Genomic DNA, 14997 nt, shown 5'->3' with positions numbered 1-14997 from the left:
ATATAAAAATGCTCAGTTTTTAAGTTTTCCTCTCCCGTAAATTTAATTTGGATCAAGGAAGCAAAAATTTTCCTTTTGAAGTAACCCAGGTATTTACCAATGGACCCGGAGGGATAAAAATCCGGAACCAAACCCTGGGCCTGGGTAAATAGAAAAGGCCCCAGATGGGTCTTGCTTGGAAAATGGGGAATTCCTGGAAGAAAATATAGTAACTGTTAAATGGGAGGGGATTTAAACATAATTTCCCCTCAGGTAATGGTGACCCGGGCCTTAAAATTGGCCAACTGCTTGAAAGGGAAGATTGGGCCCTATGAATAAAAAGAGGGGGTAGATTATGGGAGAATGGTTTGAAGACTAATAAGTAAAACTGGAATTTGGTCTCTAATTTGGTATTTCCCAAAAACAAATGCCTTCCTTTGATAATTTTCAAATTTCTTGGCTTTAAATTTACACCAAAGATAGGTGGTTTACTTTCCTGCGCCAAGGGCAATCTGGTTGTCGGATCTAGTTTTCTGGGAGGTTGTGGTTTGAAGAAGTCCGTGTTTAAAAAAATTCCTTGGTTGGGCCGATTTGGGGCCTGGGCAATTTAAAATCTTTGGGTTCTTTTTTTACCTGTGGAAAAGGGAGGGAAACATAACGCTTTTCCAATGAAATAGCTCCCTTTCCCTCTTTAAAAAAGTCCTTGGAAATTTTCAACTTTAATTTTGAAGAAGGAACTAATCATTCTGGGGTCCCTTTTTTAAAGAAATTTGGGTTTTCCCTGGGATCCAAAATTTTCTTAAAGCTCCGGTTTTTTCCTGAGGAATTATTGAATGTATTTGGTGTCAAGCGGGCCCAAAGCCAATGGAATTGGTAATAGGTACCCCTTGCTTTTTACCACATGCTGTGTGTGTTCTTTATAATTCCTAGGGAACCTAAGTAGGTTTTAAAGTTCTTTTTGTATTTGAATTTTTTTGCCAATGCCCTGAATTTTTCCTAGGGAAACACTATGTCCTTTAAGGCTTGGGGGGTGAGGAAGGGCACCATTTTTTACAGGCCTTTCCCCAAAAATCCTTGGGGAGGATGGAGAACTTGTTTCCGCAAATACTATTATTCTTTAGGGCCAAAATTTCCTTAAAGGTCTTCGAAAGGCAGGATGCAGAGCCAGCCCAATTTGCTTCAGAAACCTGGGGTTTTTGCCCATATTGGAAGTCAGTTCCCTTGGTTGGTAACCCGGGGTTAGGCCCCCGGATGGGTTTTGGGGGTTGATTTTTTCGTTATTGGCCCTGCATTTAGAAACCTTTAACCCAGGGAAAGTTCCCTGCTCTTGAATAGAGTTCCAATTGGGAATATATACTGCTCAAAGAAACCTTTCCGGAATTTAAAGACCCGATAGATAACCAAAGGGGGGTGAAGGAAATTTGGGAATGATTTAACTGAGGACTTCTACCTGTGGGCTAGGGCCCCTTAATAAAGTACCCAGGGATAAACCCCAACAAATGCGAGGTGATTTAATTTGGAATGTCCAGGATTTCAAATCAATAAATCCGTTTGGCCGGGAAACCTTCTGGGACCAAAATAGTAAATTCCTTCCTCTTTCTGAATGGCCCCCATTCCAGGAGGGTAACCTGTTTTTGCCTCTCCCATTATTTTGAGTTAAGGCAATTTGGGAAAAGGAAAGGGAAACTACTGGTCATGTTTTAACCCCTTTTGGGTTTAACGCAATTTTAGCCAAAAGCAATTTCCCAAGGGGGCCCAAAAAAGGGGTTGGGGGGCATCACGGGGTTTTCTGTAGGTTTACGCTTCATCTCCTCCAGATTTGGAGGTGGATACGCCCCATTGCTTTGACCTGTATGAGTCTTGAGCCTGGTACCTGGAACCCTTAGGGCATCTGGATTTGCCCCTTTGGTCCTTTCCTGTGTCAGACAGAGCTCAATTTTTTTGTAGGCCAGTGTCTACTGAATCTAGGTGGCTGCACTTGTAAGAAATCTTTAACAGTTTGCATAGACTTAGCTTTGTCTTCCATTTTCTTTAAAACCTCTTCTGCCTTAATACCAAACAGAGAATCATGCTGTAAAGGTGCATCTAGCAATTTAGCTTTAACATGATCAGGCACATTTTGTTCCTTTAACTAGGCATGCCTCCTAATCACAGATCCAGTAACTGCGGCCCTGCAGGAGGCCACTAAAAAATCAAAACCACATTGCAAAGTATGCTTTCCAACTTGTTCAGCTGCATGCAATAATTCCTGCAATTCCTTATTTTCTGCATGTTCTGAAATCATCATTTTCTGTTTCAGCAATCCCATAACATGTTGTTGGTACTTAAGCATATGAAATTGACAGTTTAAAGCCCCGATTGCCAAGGTTGCAGATGTATAAACCTTTTTTCCCCATCTGTCCAGTGCCCTAGAATCTCTGTCAGAGGGGGTAGGGTTTTTTGCTGTTGAGGCCTTAATTCCATTTGGGCCCTGTGAAATAGTTTCAGGATCAGCAGCAGGGTTTCTAAATAAAAATGTATGAGAGTCAGGGACCCTGTAATACCGGTCAGGCTTACTGGGAGCCGAAGGTAGAGAGTCAGGGGTCAGGCCTGACTCCGAAAAAACATCATCCACAATGTCTAATACAGGGGGAATGGCTAAAGGCTTGTGCTGAGGGAGGAGGAGGAAATCCCTGAGCCTCTCTTTTGATTGAGAAGTCTTGACTCTCCCAGTGAAAATGCTCGCTCAAAGTATGCAAGGTTTCTCCAAATGAATAATCCTCAGGAGGAGATGCAGATGGAATAGACTCCTCAGCATCAGAATCCTCATAGGGAGGTAAAGATAATTCCTGATCAGAACAGGAATCAGAAGAAATAGAAACCTGATCTGAAGATTCATAGTCAGTGTCTTGCCTATGCCTCTTATCTGGAGGGGGATCGGTACCTCTGATCAAGGTAATAACGTCTTCGGCCATTTTGATCATCTGTTTTTTTAGGCATACAGGCTGTGCACGTGGTTCAGGTGTCTTTTTTTTTTAGTTTTAGAAGGTGTCTTTCCCTTTGGTTTTGCAGCTTTCTTCGGTTTGATATAAAAATGTTGAGGTCTGAAAACACCCGCAGAAACCGGTGCCTGCTCAGTGGCTCCGGACCCATCCGAGGGAGATACATCCGTCAGTCCAATACCTTGAGTATCTTGCGGCATGCCGGACTCCACATGGGTGTCTGTAGAAGCCTGCGACTCGATGGTAGTGGGTATCAGGGGCTGCGAAAGCGCCTCACTGAGTACTGGCGAACAGGTGACTGGCTTTGGAGAAGCTTTGTCGGTTTTGGATCTAGACAGTCTTTCTCTATCCTTTTCTTTGCGTTTTTTTATGCACTCCAGTAGTCTGATTGCTATCCGATGACATCTCTGGGTAGTTAAATCTGTTTCCAAAATACTTGGATGCAAAAATATACTGACGCTTAATAGTGCTTGGTTAAATCTAGCACAAAACCGACAGCCAGGCACGTTGTGATCAGGGCCAAGGCAAGGAAAACAGTATAAATGAAAATCCTTATGAGGTATTTGCTTCCCACAAGTAATGCAATTATTAACTTTTTCTGACATCGGTAAAAAGCAAGAAAAAAGCTTCCCCAACGGGGTACTTTGCTTTATTGAAGACTTCGGTTCTGAAACTCAAATGAGAATATTTCAGTAGTCGGCCAAACAGCACTTACGAAATGCTTCTGCTTCGGGCACCGCATGGCAAGAAAGACTGAAGAAAATGGCGTTGGCTGCATGTTTTATACCCCTGACGACCTGACGTCATGGAAGAGGAGACAGCAACCGACGCAGGACTCAAGACTTTGGAATTCTGGCCGACTCTGGGCAACCTGCCAGCAGATTACCCAAATGTAATGACTGCAACAGTGAAACACGAAGAACATCCAGCTTTGACCACAGCAATCTCATCCATCTGGGGCTGAGGTAAACTGCTAGCCTACTGTGGCAGCAAAGGATGCTTAACTTTTTATTTATGTGGCTGGAATAAAGACTGACAGTAGTTTGTTGGAAAATGGTACTTCTCTCAAGGGGAAACTAAGAAGCACAAGGCAGTAACATTTAAAAAGTAATAAAAACAAAGTAAAGCACTAATACACAGTTTCTTAAATATAAAAAAAAGTTTTAGAAAATTTAAATTGACAGAAACAGAAGTGCACACCCGTTTAAAAGTACATTAATGTCAAGTTTCAGTCAATAAAAAATACCATTCCTAATTTAAAAAATACTTTCCTATACATATATCTGAATACACTAAATATTAAAATATATGTGGAAGGTAATTCTGAGGGACTGAGAAACCTCAGTGCTCTCCCACTGAAAACACTGGCACATTCAGAAGACAGAGAACCTCCTCAGTGGCCCAAACCTGTCTTAGTCCGCTCATCTCGAACTGACTAATGGTTTGGATGTGTGAAAGGTGCCCTAAAGTCTTAGATGTTAGCTGGCTGTTATATCCTATGAAGGAAATAACTTACATAGCTTAGGCTACTGCCAGCAGTGACCAGTATTTTCATTATAAGCTTTGCTCATGGAGCAGAAACCATTCTGGGGTAAGAAAATAGTAAAAAAAAAAAAAAAAACATGACCATCCATAATACCTACCACTGAGAGATGTCTGAAGTGGCATGGATAACCTGTTCCCTCGTGGGCAGTCAGAATTTGGCCAACTGCTGGACAAGTAGAACTGTACGCTCTAAAGGGCACAGATTGTATAGTTACACAAGGGCAAGACTGCCAGATACTAGAAGGGTCTACTTTATTTACAAGCTTATTCATTTTTGAGGTCTGGACTGATCTAGAAATAAGATGCAGCACAAAGGCTACAGAGAAAGTACAGTTTTGTACGCTTATCATAAATGTAGATGTTAGAGTGTATTCACTGTTGCAATCATCACAGTTTGGTCATCTGCCTGAAGGTAGCCATCAGCCGGCCTGAATACCAGAGTCTTAGGATTTCTGCATCGGATGCCGTTGCATCTTCCATGACGTCAGGGGTATAAAACATGCAGCCGATGCCATTACATCAGTTTTTCTTGTCCCAGATGTGAGATGCCCTCACAATAGAAAGCAATTATATGGTATGGTACACCCCCATCAAAAAGCAAATACACATGAAAAAATATATGCCAAACAAGAAGGAAAGGTAGAGCCAAGAGAAGTCAGGGTGCTGGAGGGAGGGTAACCAGGACTGCAACAATGACTATACTTGAACATTTACATTTATGGTAAGTGTACACAACTGCACTATGTTCTTCTTGTTTCACTGTTGCAGTCATCACATTTGGGTTGATTCCCAAAGCTAAGGAAGGAAGGAGGTAGTTAAGGAGCATTAGGGCCAGCTATTAAGCCTTGCAAGACTGCTGTGGCAAATCCAGCTCTGGATTTAGAAAAGATAGGCAGGTGGTAATGCTTGGTGAAGGTATGTACAGAGCTCCAGGTAGCAGCTTCCAGGATGTCCCTGGTAGGGACTCCTCTGAAAAATGCCATAGAGGTAGATGCAGCCCTGGTGGAATGTGATCTTATCCCCTGTGGGGTAGGTTTTCCATAGTGCTTGTAGCAGAAATGAATGCAATGGGCTATCCCTTTGGAAATGGTTTGCTTTGAAATGGCCTTCCCCTCTGCCCTGCCACAAAGCCAACTAGCAGCTGGGTCAGATTTCCTGAGAGGCTTTGTCCTGTCCAAATAGAATCCAAGTTGCCTGTGCACATCCAGAGAATGCAGTATCCATTCCCCTTTATTTTGAGGATTAGGGAAAAAAGTATGCAAATGAATGGACTGGTTTAGGGCCACACTAGACACCACCTTGGGCATAAAGGATGGATTAGCCCTGAGGGAAACCCTGTCCGCATGGAAGATGATGAAGGGTTCCACTGCCATGAGGGCCTGTAATTCAGACACTTTCTTGCTGAAGTGATGGTTAGAAGTAAGGCAGTTTTCCAATAAAGGAATTTCAACTCAGCTGTAGCAGCTGGCTGGGGGGGGGGGGGGGGGGGACTGAGCTTTTCCAATACAAAGTTAAGGTCCCAGGCTGGAGTGGGAGCTTCTCCTGGGGGGAAAGGTCCTAAATTGTTGGCCCCTCTAAGGAATTGCTTTAGCACGGGGTGAGAGAAGAGGGTTGGCTCAGTATAATAGTGTGCTGAAATGGCAGAGGCATGAATCTTAACTGACGAGAAGGATAGGACATTGTGGAGAATTTCTGTTAAATAATCTAGAATATGAGGTACGCTGGGCACTGTTGTGATCATCCCCTGAGCCTGGCTCCAGGAACAGTATCATTTCCACTTTTCAGCATAGGATTTTCTAGTACTAGGCTTCCTTGCCTCCAGAATGACATCCAGCACCTGCATACTGAGGGATGCTAGAGGAGAGCTCATGGAATTAGCCAGGCTGCAAGATTCAGGGTTTGAAGCTGAGGGTGCAGATTCTGGCACGCCTGCTGGGACAGCAGGGAAGGGGTCCGAGGCAGGTCTCATGGTTTGTAGCAGTGTCAGACCACGCAAGAGGGGGTACCAGTGCTGGCATGGCCAGTCTGGTGCAATCAGTATTGTCCTTGGCTTGTTCTGTTTGATCTTTAGTAGAACCTTCAAGAGGAGAGGCAGAGGGGGAAAGGCATAAAACAACAGGCTTTCCCAGGTAAAGGACAGGGCACCCACTTTCCAAGCTTGAGAATTTGTTCAATTGGTAGTTCTGAGGGGAGGCAAACAGGTCTACCTCTAGAGTCCCCCATTTGTTCCTCAAAAGATTGAATATTTTGGGTTCTAGTTTCCATTCGTGTGGGTCTATTAGGTTTCTGCTCAAGTCATCTGCCAGTGAATTTAGTGTGCCTGGCAGGAATTGAGCTTGTAGGTGCACTTGGTAGCTCAAGGCTGTGTTCCACAGAGTCATGGCTAGTCTGCAGAGAGGATAGGAGCGAGTCCCCCACCCCCTGCTTGCTTATGTACCACATAACTGTGGTTTTTGTCTGTCTTTACCAATAGTTGTCCTGGAAGAATAAGGTCTTTGAAGTCTGTCAGAGCATTCTGTACAGCTAGCACTTCTTTTTGATTGATATGCAGGTGCATCTGTCTCAGGCTCCATTTGCCCTGAATGCACTGCCCTGCCATGTGAGCCCCCCCCCAATGCATAGTCTGATGTGTCTGTTAGGGTTTGGGCGGCAGGGGGTAGAGTGAAAAGGAGTCCCTTGTTGGGGTAGCAGGCCTCTGCCCACCAAAGGAACTCTGTCCTTAGACAAGGAATGATAGGAATCATTGTTTCCAGGTCATGAGAATGTTGACACCATAGACATTTTAGATACCATTGGAGTTTCCTCATATGCGGTCTTGCATATGGAATTAGCAGAATGCAAGAGGCCATGAACCCCAGAGCTTGCAGTATTTTCCTTGCAGATAGATGGGTTTTTGTGGCCAACAGTTTGAAGTAGGTTGTCAAATAAACTTGTTTCTCCGGAGTGAGGAATGCCATCTGGGAAATTATGTTCAAGCTTGCTCCCAGGAATACAATCCTGTTGGCAGAGTACTAGGTGCGATTTCTTTTCATTGATGGTGTACCCCAATGAGGTTATGTACCCCAATGAGGTTAGAAGTTTCTTTACAAATGCCAGGTGTTGTAATAGCAAGTCCTGGCTTTTGGCCTGAACCAGGCAATCGTCCAAGAATGGGTAAATTTGAATATTTCTCTGCCTGCAAAATGTAATGGCTGGAGTTACACACTGAACACCCTGGGCGCAGTAGATAAGTCAAAGGGGCGCAGTACGTAAGCCAAAGGGAAGTGCAGAGAACTGAAAGTGCATGGAGCCCGCCCTGAAATGTAGGTATTGTCTAGGTTTGCCAGCCAGGCATCTTTGGCTAGCATAGGAAAAAGCTGAAGAGTTAGCATTTTGAATTTTGGAACCACCAGAAAGGTGTTGAGAATAGAGAGGTCCAGGATAGGATGCCAGGAGTTTTCTTTTCTAGGTACCAGAAAAAAAAGTCTTGAATAAAAACCTTGTCCCTTTTGTTCTGCTGGGACAGGTTGAATAGCCCTGATACTGAGAAGAGAGAGAAACCACAGTTTTGTACCTACCATAAATGTAGATGTTCGAGTGTTAACCCTGCTGCAGTCATCACACTTTGGAATTCGGGCCGACTGCAGGACCACCTTACGGCAGGATAACCCAAGTCTTGGTCCGGTGTCGGTTGCTGTCGCTTCTTCCCTGACGTCAGTGCGCCAGGGGTATTTAAGAGGCATCCAATGCCATTTTCTTCAGTTTTTCTTGCCCCAGATGTCAGGTGCCCCCAATAGGTAGGCAAAATATATATATGGCTATATAAAAATCAAACAAAACCCTTAGGCACAAGCAAATACACCACAGAGGTAGTATAGGAAGAAGTGGTAGAGATAAGTTCAGCTAGTTCAGAGGGGATGGAGGAAGGATAACCTGGACTGCAGCAGGGTGAACACTGGAACATCTACATTTATGGTAGGTAAAAAACTGTACTATGTTCATCATGTTACCCTGCTGTAGTCATCACACTTGGGTTGAATCCCAAAGCTAAGGATGGGAGGTGGAATCAAACAGGGTTAGAAGAGGCTAGTAGGCCCTGCAAAACTGCAGTGGCAAAACCGGCTCTAGTCTTAGAGTATAGTGGTTAAGTGATAGTGTTTGGTGAAGGTGTGCACTGAACTCAAAGTAGCAGCTTCCAGAATGTCCTTGGTTGGCACTCCCCTGAGAAAGGATGCTGATGTAGCTGTAGCCATGGTGGAGTGGGACCTAATGTTAGCAGGTACTGGTTTCCCATGATGTGTGTAGCAGAAACGTATGCAATGTCCTATCCATTTTGAAATTGTCTCTTTTGGGATAGCTTTTCCTTGTGATCCTGTAGCATAGGCTACAAAATGCTGGTCAGTTTTTTTCTGAAAGCCTTAGTTTTATCCAAGTAGTAACGTAATTGCCTGTGAATGTCCAAAGAGTGCAGGAGTCTTTCTCTTTTGTTCTGGGGATTTGGGAAGAAGGTGGGCAAGTGAATGGTTTGGTTTAGGGCCACACTGGATACCACCTTTGGCATAAAGGAAGGATTAGTTCGTAGAGACACTCTGTCTTGATGAAAAATGATGAAAGGTTCCACTGCCATTAGTGCATGTAGCTCTGAGACTCTTCTAGCTGAAGTTATTGCTAGTAGTAGGGCAGTTTTCCATGAAAGAAATTTTAAATCAGCTGAAAAAGCTGGTTCAAAGGGCGGCAGTGTAAGCTTTTCCATAACAAAATTGAGATCCCAAGTAGGTGTTGGAGCTCTCCTTGGTGGTCTTAAGTTTTTAGCCCCTCTGAGGAACTGTCTTAGGAGTGGATGTGAAAATAGAGGAGGATCCGTGCCGTAATGCACTGAAATTGCTGAAGCGTGGATCTTAATAGATGAAAAGGAAAGTCCTTTGTGTAACATCTCAGTCAAATATTGTAGAATCTGAGGGATATTTGGATCAAGGGGGTTTAGGCCTTTAGCCTGGTTCCAGGCGCAAAATCTTTTTCATTTGTCTGAATAGGTTTTCCTGGTACTGGGCCTCCTGGACTCCAGAATGACATCTATAACAACTTTGGATAAAGGTGTTGGTTGGTTGTTTAGGTAATTTGCCATGCAGCCAGGTTTAAAGTCTTGAGTTGGCTGTGTAGAATCTGATGGTCTCGCTGGGTGAGCAGGTGAGGAATTTACGGCAAAATCCGTGGCGGGTCATGGGCCATGTTCCTTAAAATTGGATACCAATGTTGACGTGGCCAGTCTGGTGCAACAAGTATCATTTGTGGCCTCTCTAATCTGACTTTCAGCAGTATCTTTGCTAGAAGAGGCAGTGGAGGGAAGGCATAAACTGTTAATGTTTTCCAACTGAATGAGAGGGCGTCCACTTTCCAAGCTAGTGGATGGAAGGTCCTTGTGCAAAATTTTTGAAGTTGGTGGTTGTGGGGGCTTGCAAACAGATCTATGTCTGGGCGTCCCCATCTTTGAACTATCATTGCAAATACTTGTGGATCTAGTTTCCATTCGTGTGGATGCGTGATGTTTCTGCTTAGGTCGTCTGCCAATGTGTTTTTCTTTCCTGGCAGGAATTGTGCTTGTAATTGATCCTGGTAAGAGAGTGCAGTGTTCCACAAGGTCATTGCTTGCCTGCATAGAGGGTAGGAATGTGTGCCCCCTTGCTTGTTTATGTACCACATAACTGTGGTATTGTTAGTCTTTATTAGTAGTTGTCCTGGGTGTAGAAGGTCCTTGAAAGCTGTTAGGGCATTCTGCACTGCTAGCATTTCTTTTTGATTGATATGCAGGTGTCTCTGATCTGTAGTCCATTTGCCCTGAATGCACTGCCCTGCCATGTGTGCTTCCCAGGCATAGTCCGATGCATCTGTTGTCATAGTTTGCCTGGCTGTGGGTAAGGTGAAAGTCTGACCCTTGCTGAGGTGACATGCCTGTGCCCACCATAGAAATTCCTTTTGAAGGCAGGGAATGAGTGGTATCATTGTTTCCAAGCTGTGGCTGTGCTGAGTCCATACACTTTTCAGGTACCTTTGTAATTTCCTCATATGCAGTTTTGCAAATGGTATTAGAAGAATGCAAGATGTCATGAATCCCAAGGCCTGCAGAATTTTTCTTGCAGGGAGTTGGGTCTTTCATCCACCCCACTTTTCAAGAAGCAACGAAGAATCTTCCTAAAATCACAGTGGCTATGCCCTTGCACCAAATCAGACTGATACTACTGCACCAATACAGACTGTTGCTTTATCTCTATGTATTCTATGGAAGAAGCTCTCTTCCCACGGAACCAATATATTAATAAACCTTCTGTTGCTTTGAACCTTCTCTGTGTGTTCTACTGAAAAAGTACACAACCTATATATGTTAAAATAAATAAATAAAAATAATAATTTTTTCTGACATCGGTTAGAGCACGAAAAAGGACCCCCAATGGGGTACTTATTTTTTTTGAAGACTTCGGTTCCGAAACTCAAAAACTAAAATTTCTGGAGTCGGCCGACCGGCACTTGCGAACTGTTTCAGCTTCAAGCACCGCACGGCAAGAAAGACTTATGTAATGGCATCGGCTGCATGTTTTATAACCCGGATGACCTGACGTCATGGAAGAAACGACAGCATCCGACGGAGAAATCCGAAGACTCTGGTATTCAGGCCGGCTGAAGGCTACCTGCAGGCAGATAACCCAAAATGTGATGACTGCAACAGTTAAACACGAAGAATATCCTTAATTGTACTGCAAACCTGCAATCTCCTCATGAGTTCTAAGATAGATCCAGAAAGAATGAATGAGCAGAAAATCTCCTTCAGCAGTAGCATCTAGGATGGCCTGTTATAAGCCCTTCCTTCAAAGAGAACAGCGAGTCATGTGACCCTGCACAGACCTACAGCTAAGCTTGCTGATCAAACTACAGCATCAGTTCAATCGATAACCTCGTGGCTTAGTGCAGTTGCAACTATAAAAGCTACAAAAAAGGGTCTTAAACAGATTCTCCACAAGGGCAGACTCAAAAGGGCTGAAGTTTTCCAGCACTCACCCTTGAAAAAACAAATCTGGACAGATGAGAGTGAGAAGGGAGGGCTAAAAGACCAAAACTAGAAAATTAAAATACTCTGAACAAATCTATCCAAAAATATACATTTTTCAGATAGACTTTTCTTCACCAAATAAACATTTCTGGGAGCTAAGGAACTTAAGCCATAGGCCAAATTCATGGTGGAATTCATTAGCCTTAGGCCTTTTCAATGATTGGGTAATCTAGTGTGCAGGTAAAAGGTGGAAGTTCTTTAAAACACATCTGTCTCAGTGAAGAGGACCATTGGCTTTTTTAACTCACCTTCACAGGATGCAGTGAGGAAGGAAGAATCTCTCTTCAGATCAAAACAGAGTTTTAATGAGCATGGGGATTGGTGTGTATTGGGTGTCTGATAATGGGGGCCAAAATGCAACGAAACACCAGCAAACGCCATAAAAAAACAATTTTATTAGCAAAGCTTTCAGACCAGAAAGATCCTTCCTCAGTGCTTAACTTCAATGGGGGCACCAGCACATGGAGATGCATCTGCTAGTCAGTCCAAGAAGGGAAGAAACCTTCAACAATTACTGTGTCAGGCAATGCGCACCAAGAGAATGCTCCTGTGGGGGCAGTCAGCTATCAGGCATCAAAAACCTACCTCCGATAGACAGCCTGGTACAACATCTCTGTAGTGGAAGGCCAAGGCAAACCTTCCTCACACTGAGCCATCAGGCCCTACTGGACTAAATGAGGAAACCAGGAGAGAAAAAGTACTACTAATCTACAACTGCTGTACAGGAGGGGAATCAAGCATTTTCTGAGAACACACTAGCAATTCAAAAGACTGATGGACAATGGTTATACCATGTGACACTGCTAAAGGTGGCTGTTAAGAGTACTTCTCATGCATTCCTTATGCACCAAAGCAGAAGCTAGCCCTTGCTAGTGGAAAGTCAGGAAATAAGAAATGAGAACAGTGATGCTTCCTTGGGGAAGTTAACAGAGTTGTTTGCCCATCATTTGCTCCTTTAGTGACAGTGAATGGGCAAAGGCCTCAGGCTACATAAAAGAACCTCCCAGTGACACTCTGGTTTAGAAGTCTCAACTACACAATTTTATGAGAAGTGAGAGAAGTCAAAATATTCTCCCCTCCTGCTTCTTGTTGGCATTCATGGCAGTGTTTGATTAATGTTCCTGTCATAAGCTGAAAAACAGTGCCAATAGAGGTCCTAGCTTATTTGATAGCCATAAGAACATTTCAATGACCTAACATTGAGGCATCAAATGTGGGATCGTTTTCATAAGAGGTATCAAGTTAAAGAACTAAACTGAGAGAAAAGAAAAAAAAACCTGGCAAGATAAAGCATGTCCTGCTCACTCAATGCATGATTTAGCTGTGTGCGCCCCACTGAAAGGTGCATGTACCTTGACTGCAGAAACAGAGGAAAATCCATCCATCCAAAACCATTATTCCCATGAGGGAAATTGCCCATACTCAAAACAAAAGGCTATACCAATCAAAAGCCTACTAAAGACAGTCCCCAATGTTAAGCAAAGGACATCTAAATGGAAAGATTTAGAAAGTCCATCTCAGCACTCGCATGACAAAGCTGGTATATTCAGTACAAAACCAGCTGTAAGACTGCCCTGCAGTTAAACCTTGGAATACAGTACACATCTGGAATGAATTATGCCCAAACAATTCAGAAGCAAGAAAAAAAAAAGAGGGAAAGGGGACAGGAGAGAGACATCAGCAAGAGGACATCCATTTAGTTATGTTCCTAGGTATTTCTTCCCAAAAAATACAGATGGTCAGCATGGGTCTATAAAAACAGAGGAGACGACAAGCTATACTAGTAACATGAACTCTGCTTACTATTTTCTTTGATATTTCATCACTATAAATAAAAGGACAGGAAGGGTTTATAGATTCCAAAAACCCAAACCAGAAAGACAGTGTGGTATAAAGTTAGCCTAATCTACACTATACATACCTCTGATCATAAAAAGAATCTGACAATTAAAATGCAATGTCTTGCATCATGCTTTAACTGTAGATGAAGAAAAATTCTGCAAGTGCCACAGATAATTAAATGACAGTGGCCTGTCAACATAAACATATATATAACCATCTGTATGGTTGCTCTGCTTCCTTAAGATTATGAGCAAATGAGTAAGGAGAGGATTCTTTTGAGCTTGTATATAGGATCTGAATTGCCTAGACATAGTAAGGCCTTAAGTTGAATTCTGTTGGCTGCCAAAAAAAATGCTAGGAAAGGGAAATCAAAGTATACACCAACTGAATTTCAGGCATTAAATATTACGAGAGGTGAGAACTAGAAGAGGGATCTTTAGAAAAGTGAAGGAGTAAACTACACAAATAAATGGAAGTTGTGGGAACAATACATACATAATAAACATCACTCCTCCTAAGCATTAAGGGAAGGAAAGAATTCAGCAATTTTTTATGTTGGACTGATAGAACACACACACACATATATATATATATATATATACATATATATGTTGCATATTGTACTTAAATGGAAACGTTAATTTTTTTGTTAATGTTTGCCTATGTCTTAAGTGATAATTTAAAAAAGGTGTTAAAGATGTTTTACTTGAGACTACTGTATTATTTTGATTTAGTTTTAAGAACTGTGACACACACACACTATTCACCACAATTAGATGTGCATTAAAATGTTCTAGCATATCAGCCAAGCAGTGTCATCTGCTTTCCCTTAGATCTATTAACCTAAAAAGAATCCAGCAGCACACAATGTGAAAAAAGGAATATACTGCTGCCAGAGCGCATTACATGACATCACGTGAATCAGAGATCTTCCATCTTTGATGAAATTACTATGCAATACTACAAGACTTCCTCTATTTCACAAGGATTCTCAAAAGTAACATGCATTCCAAATCTACTAAAAAGGTGTTTGTTGCATTACACTTTTGAAATAATTCTTCCGTGCTACACTAAACATGTCCATGTTTACAACCTTCTTTACTAGCTTCATAAAATCTCCCACTACAGTGGAATTAATGCTTTTGCAACCATATTACCAATAAATGTATACCTTTCCAGAATACTATGGTGAAGATGAGTTGAGGGCACTGGCGGCTGACTGGAGTCTGGAGCTGCAACAACCTCGCTGAAATGCTTAACTTGATTAGTGTGTACATCGCTGTTAACTCCATATTCCAAACCACAATCTCTTCCCTTTTCTTCAGCTTGAACCTTTGAAGCTGTAGTGATTCCTCCATAATGCTTAACATTAGCTCCATCATGAGATGTACTTACTTCAGTCCCAGGCATAAAACTGGAAGTTAGAAGCCGATCTTGTTTTGTATCTGTAGTTTTTAAAAGCGTAGTGGCACTTACAAGCACATGTTGCACTGAGTCAGGTAAAGCATGGGATACCCTGCGAGAACCATTCAAGCATACTAAAGAACTTTGCTGTACCTGTGTAGAAAA

At 42.7% G+C, this 14997-nt stretch overlaps 1 protein-coding gene across 2 annotated transcripts in view; it reads right to left on the bottom strand.

The window, feature by feature from the left end:
- BUB1 (BUB1 mitotic checkpoint serine/threonine kinase) overlaps window positions 1–14997 on the bottom strand; it is a 2040509-nt gene that overhangs the window by 1550937 nt on the left and 474575 nt on the right. For both annotated transcript variants that reach the window (XM_044057238.1, XM_044057245.1), the window contains exon 6: window positions 14600–14985. In XM_044057238.1, the coding sequence (XP_043913173.1) occupies window positions 14600–14985 (386 nt within the window). The remainder of the gene's footprint in view (window positions 1–14599; window positions 14986–14997) is intronic.

Source organism: Protopterus annectens, chromosome 1.part2 (genome assembly GCF_019279795.1).
Source record: "Protopterus annectens isolate FY-2018-M chromosome 1.part2, PAN1.0, whole genome shotgun sequence".
NCBI classification, from domain to species: domain Eukaryota; kingdom Metazoa; phylum Chordata; order Ceratodontiformes; family Protopteridae; genus Protopterus; species Protopterus annectens.
Note: the sequence above shows the minus strand (reverse complement) of the source record. Positions and strands in the feature narration are given on the sequence as shown.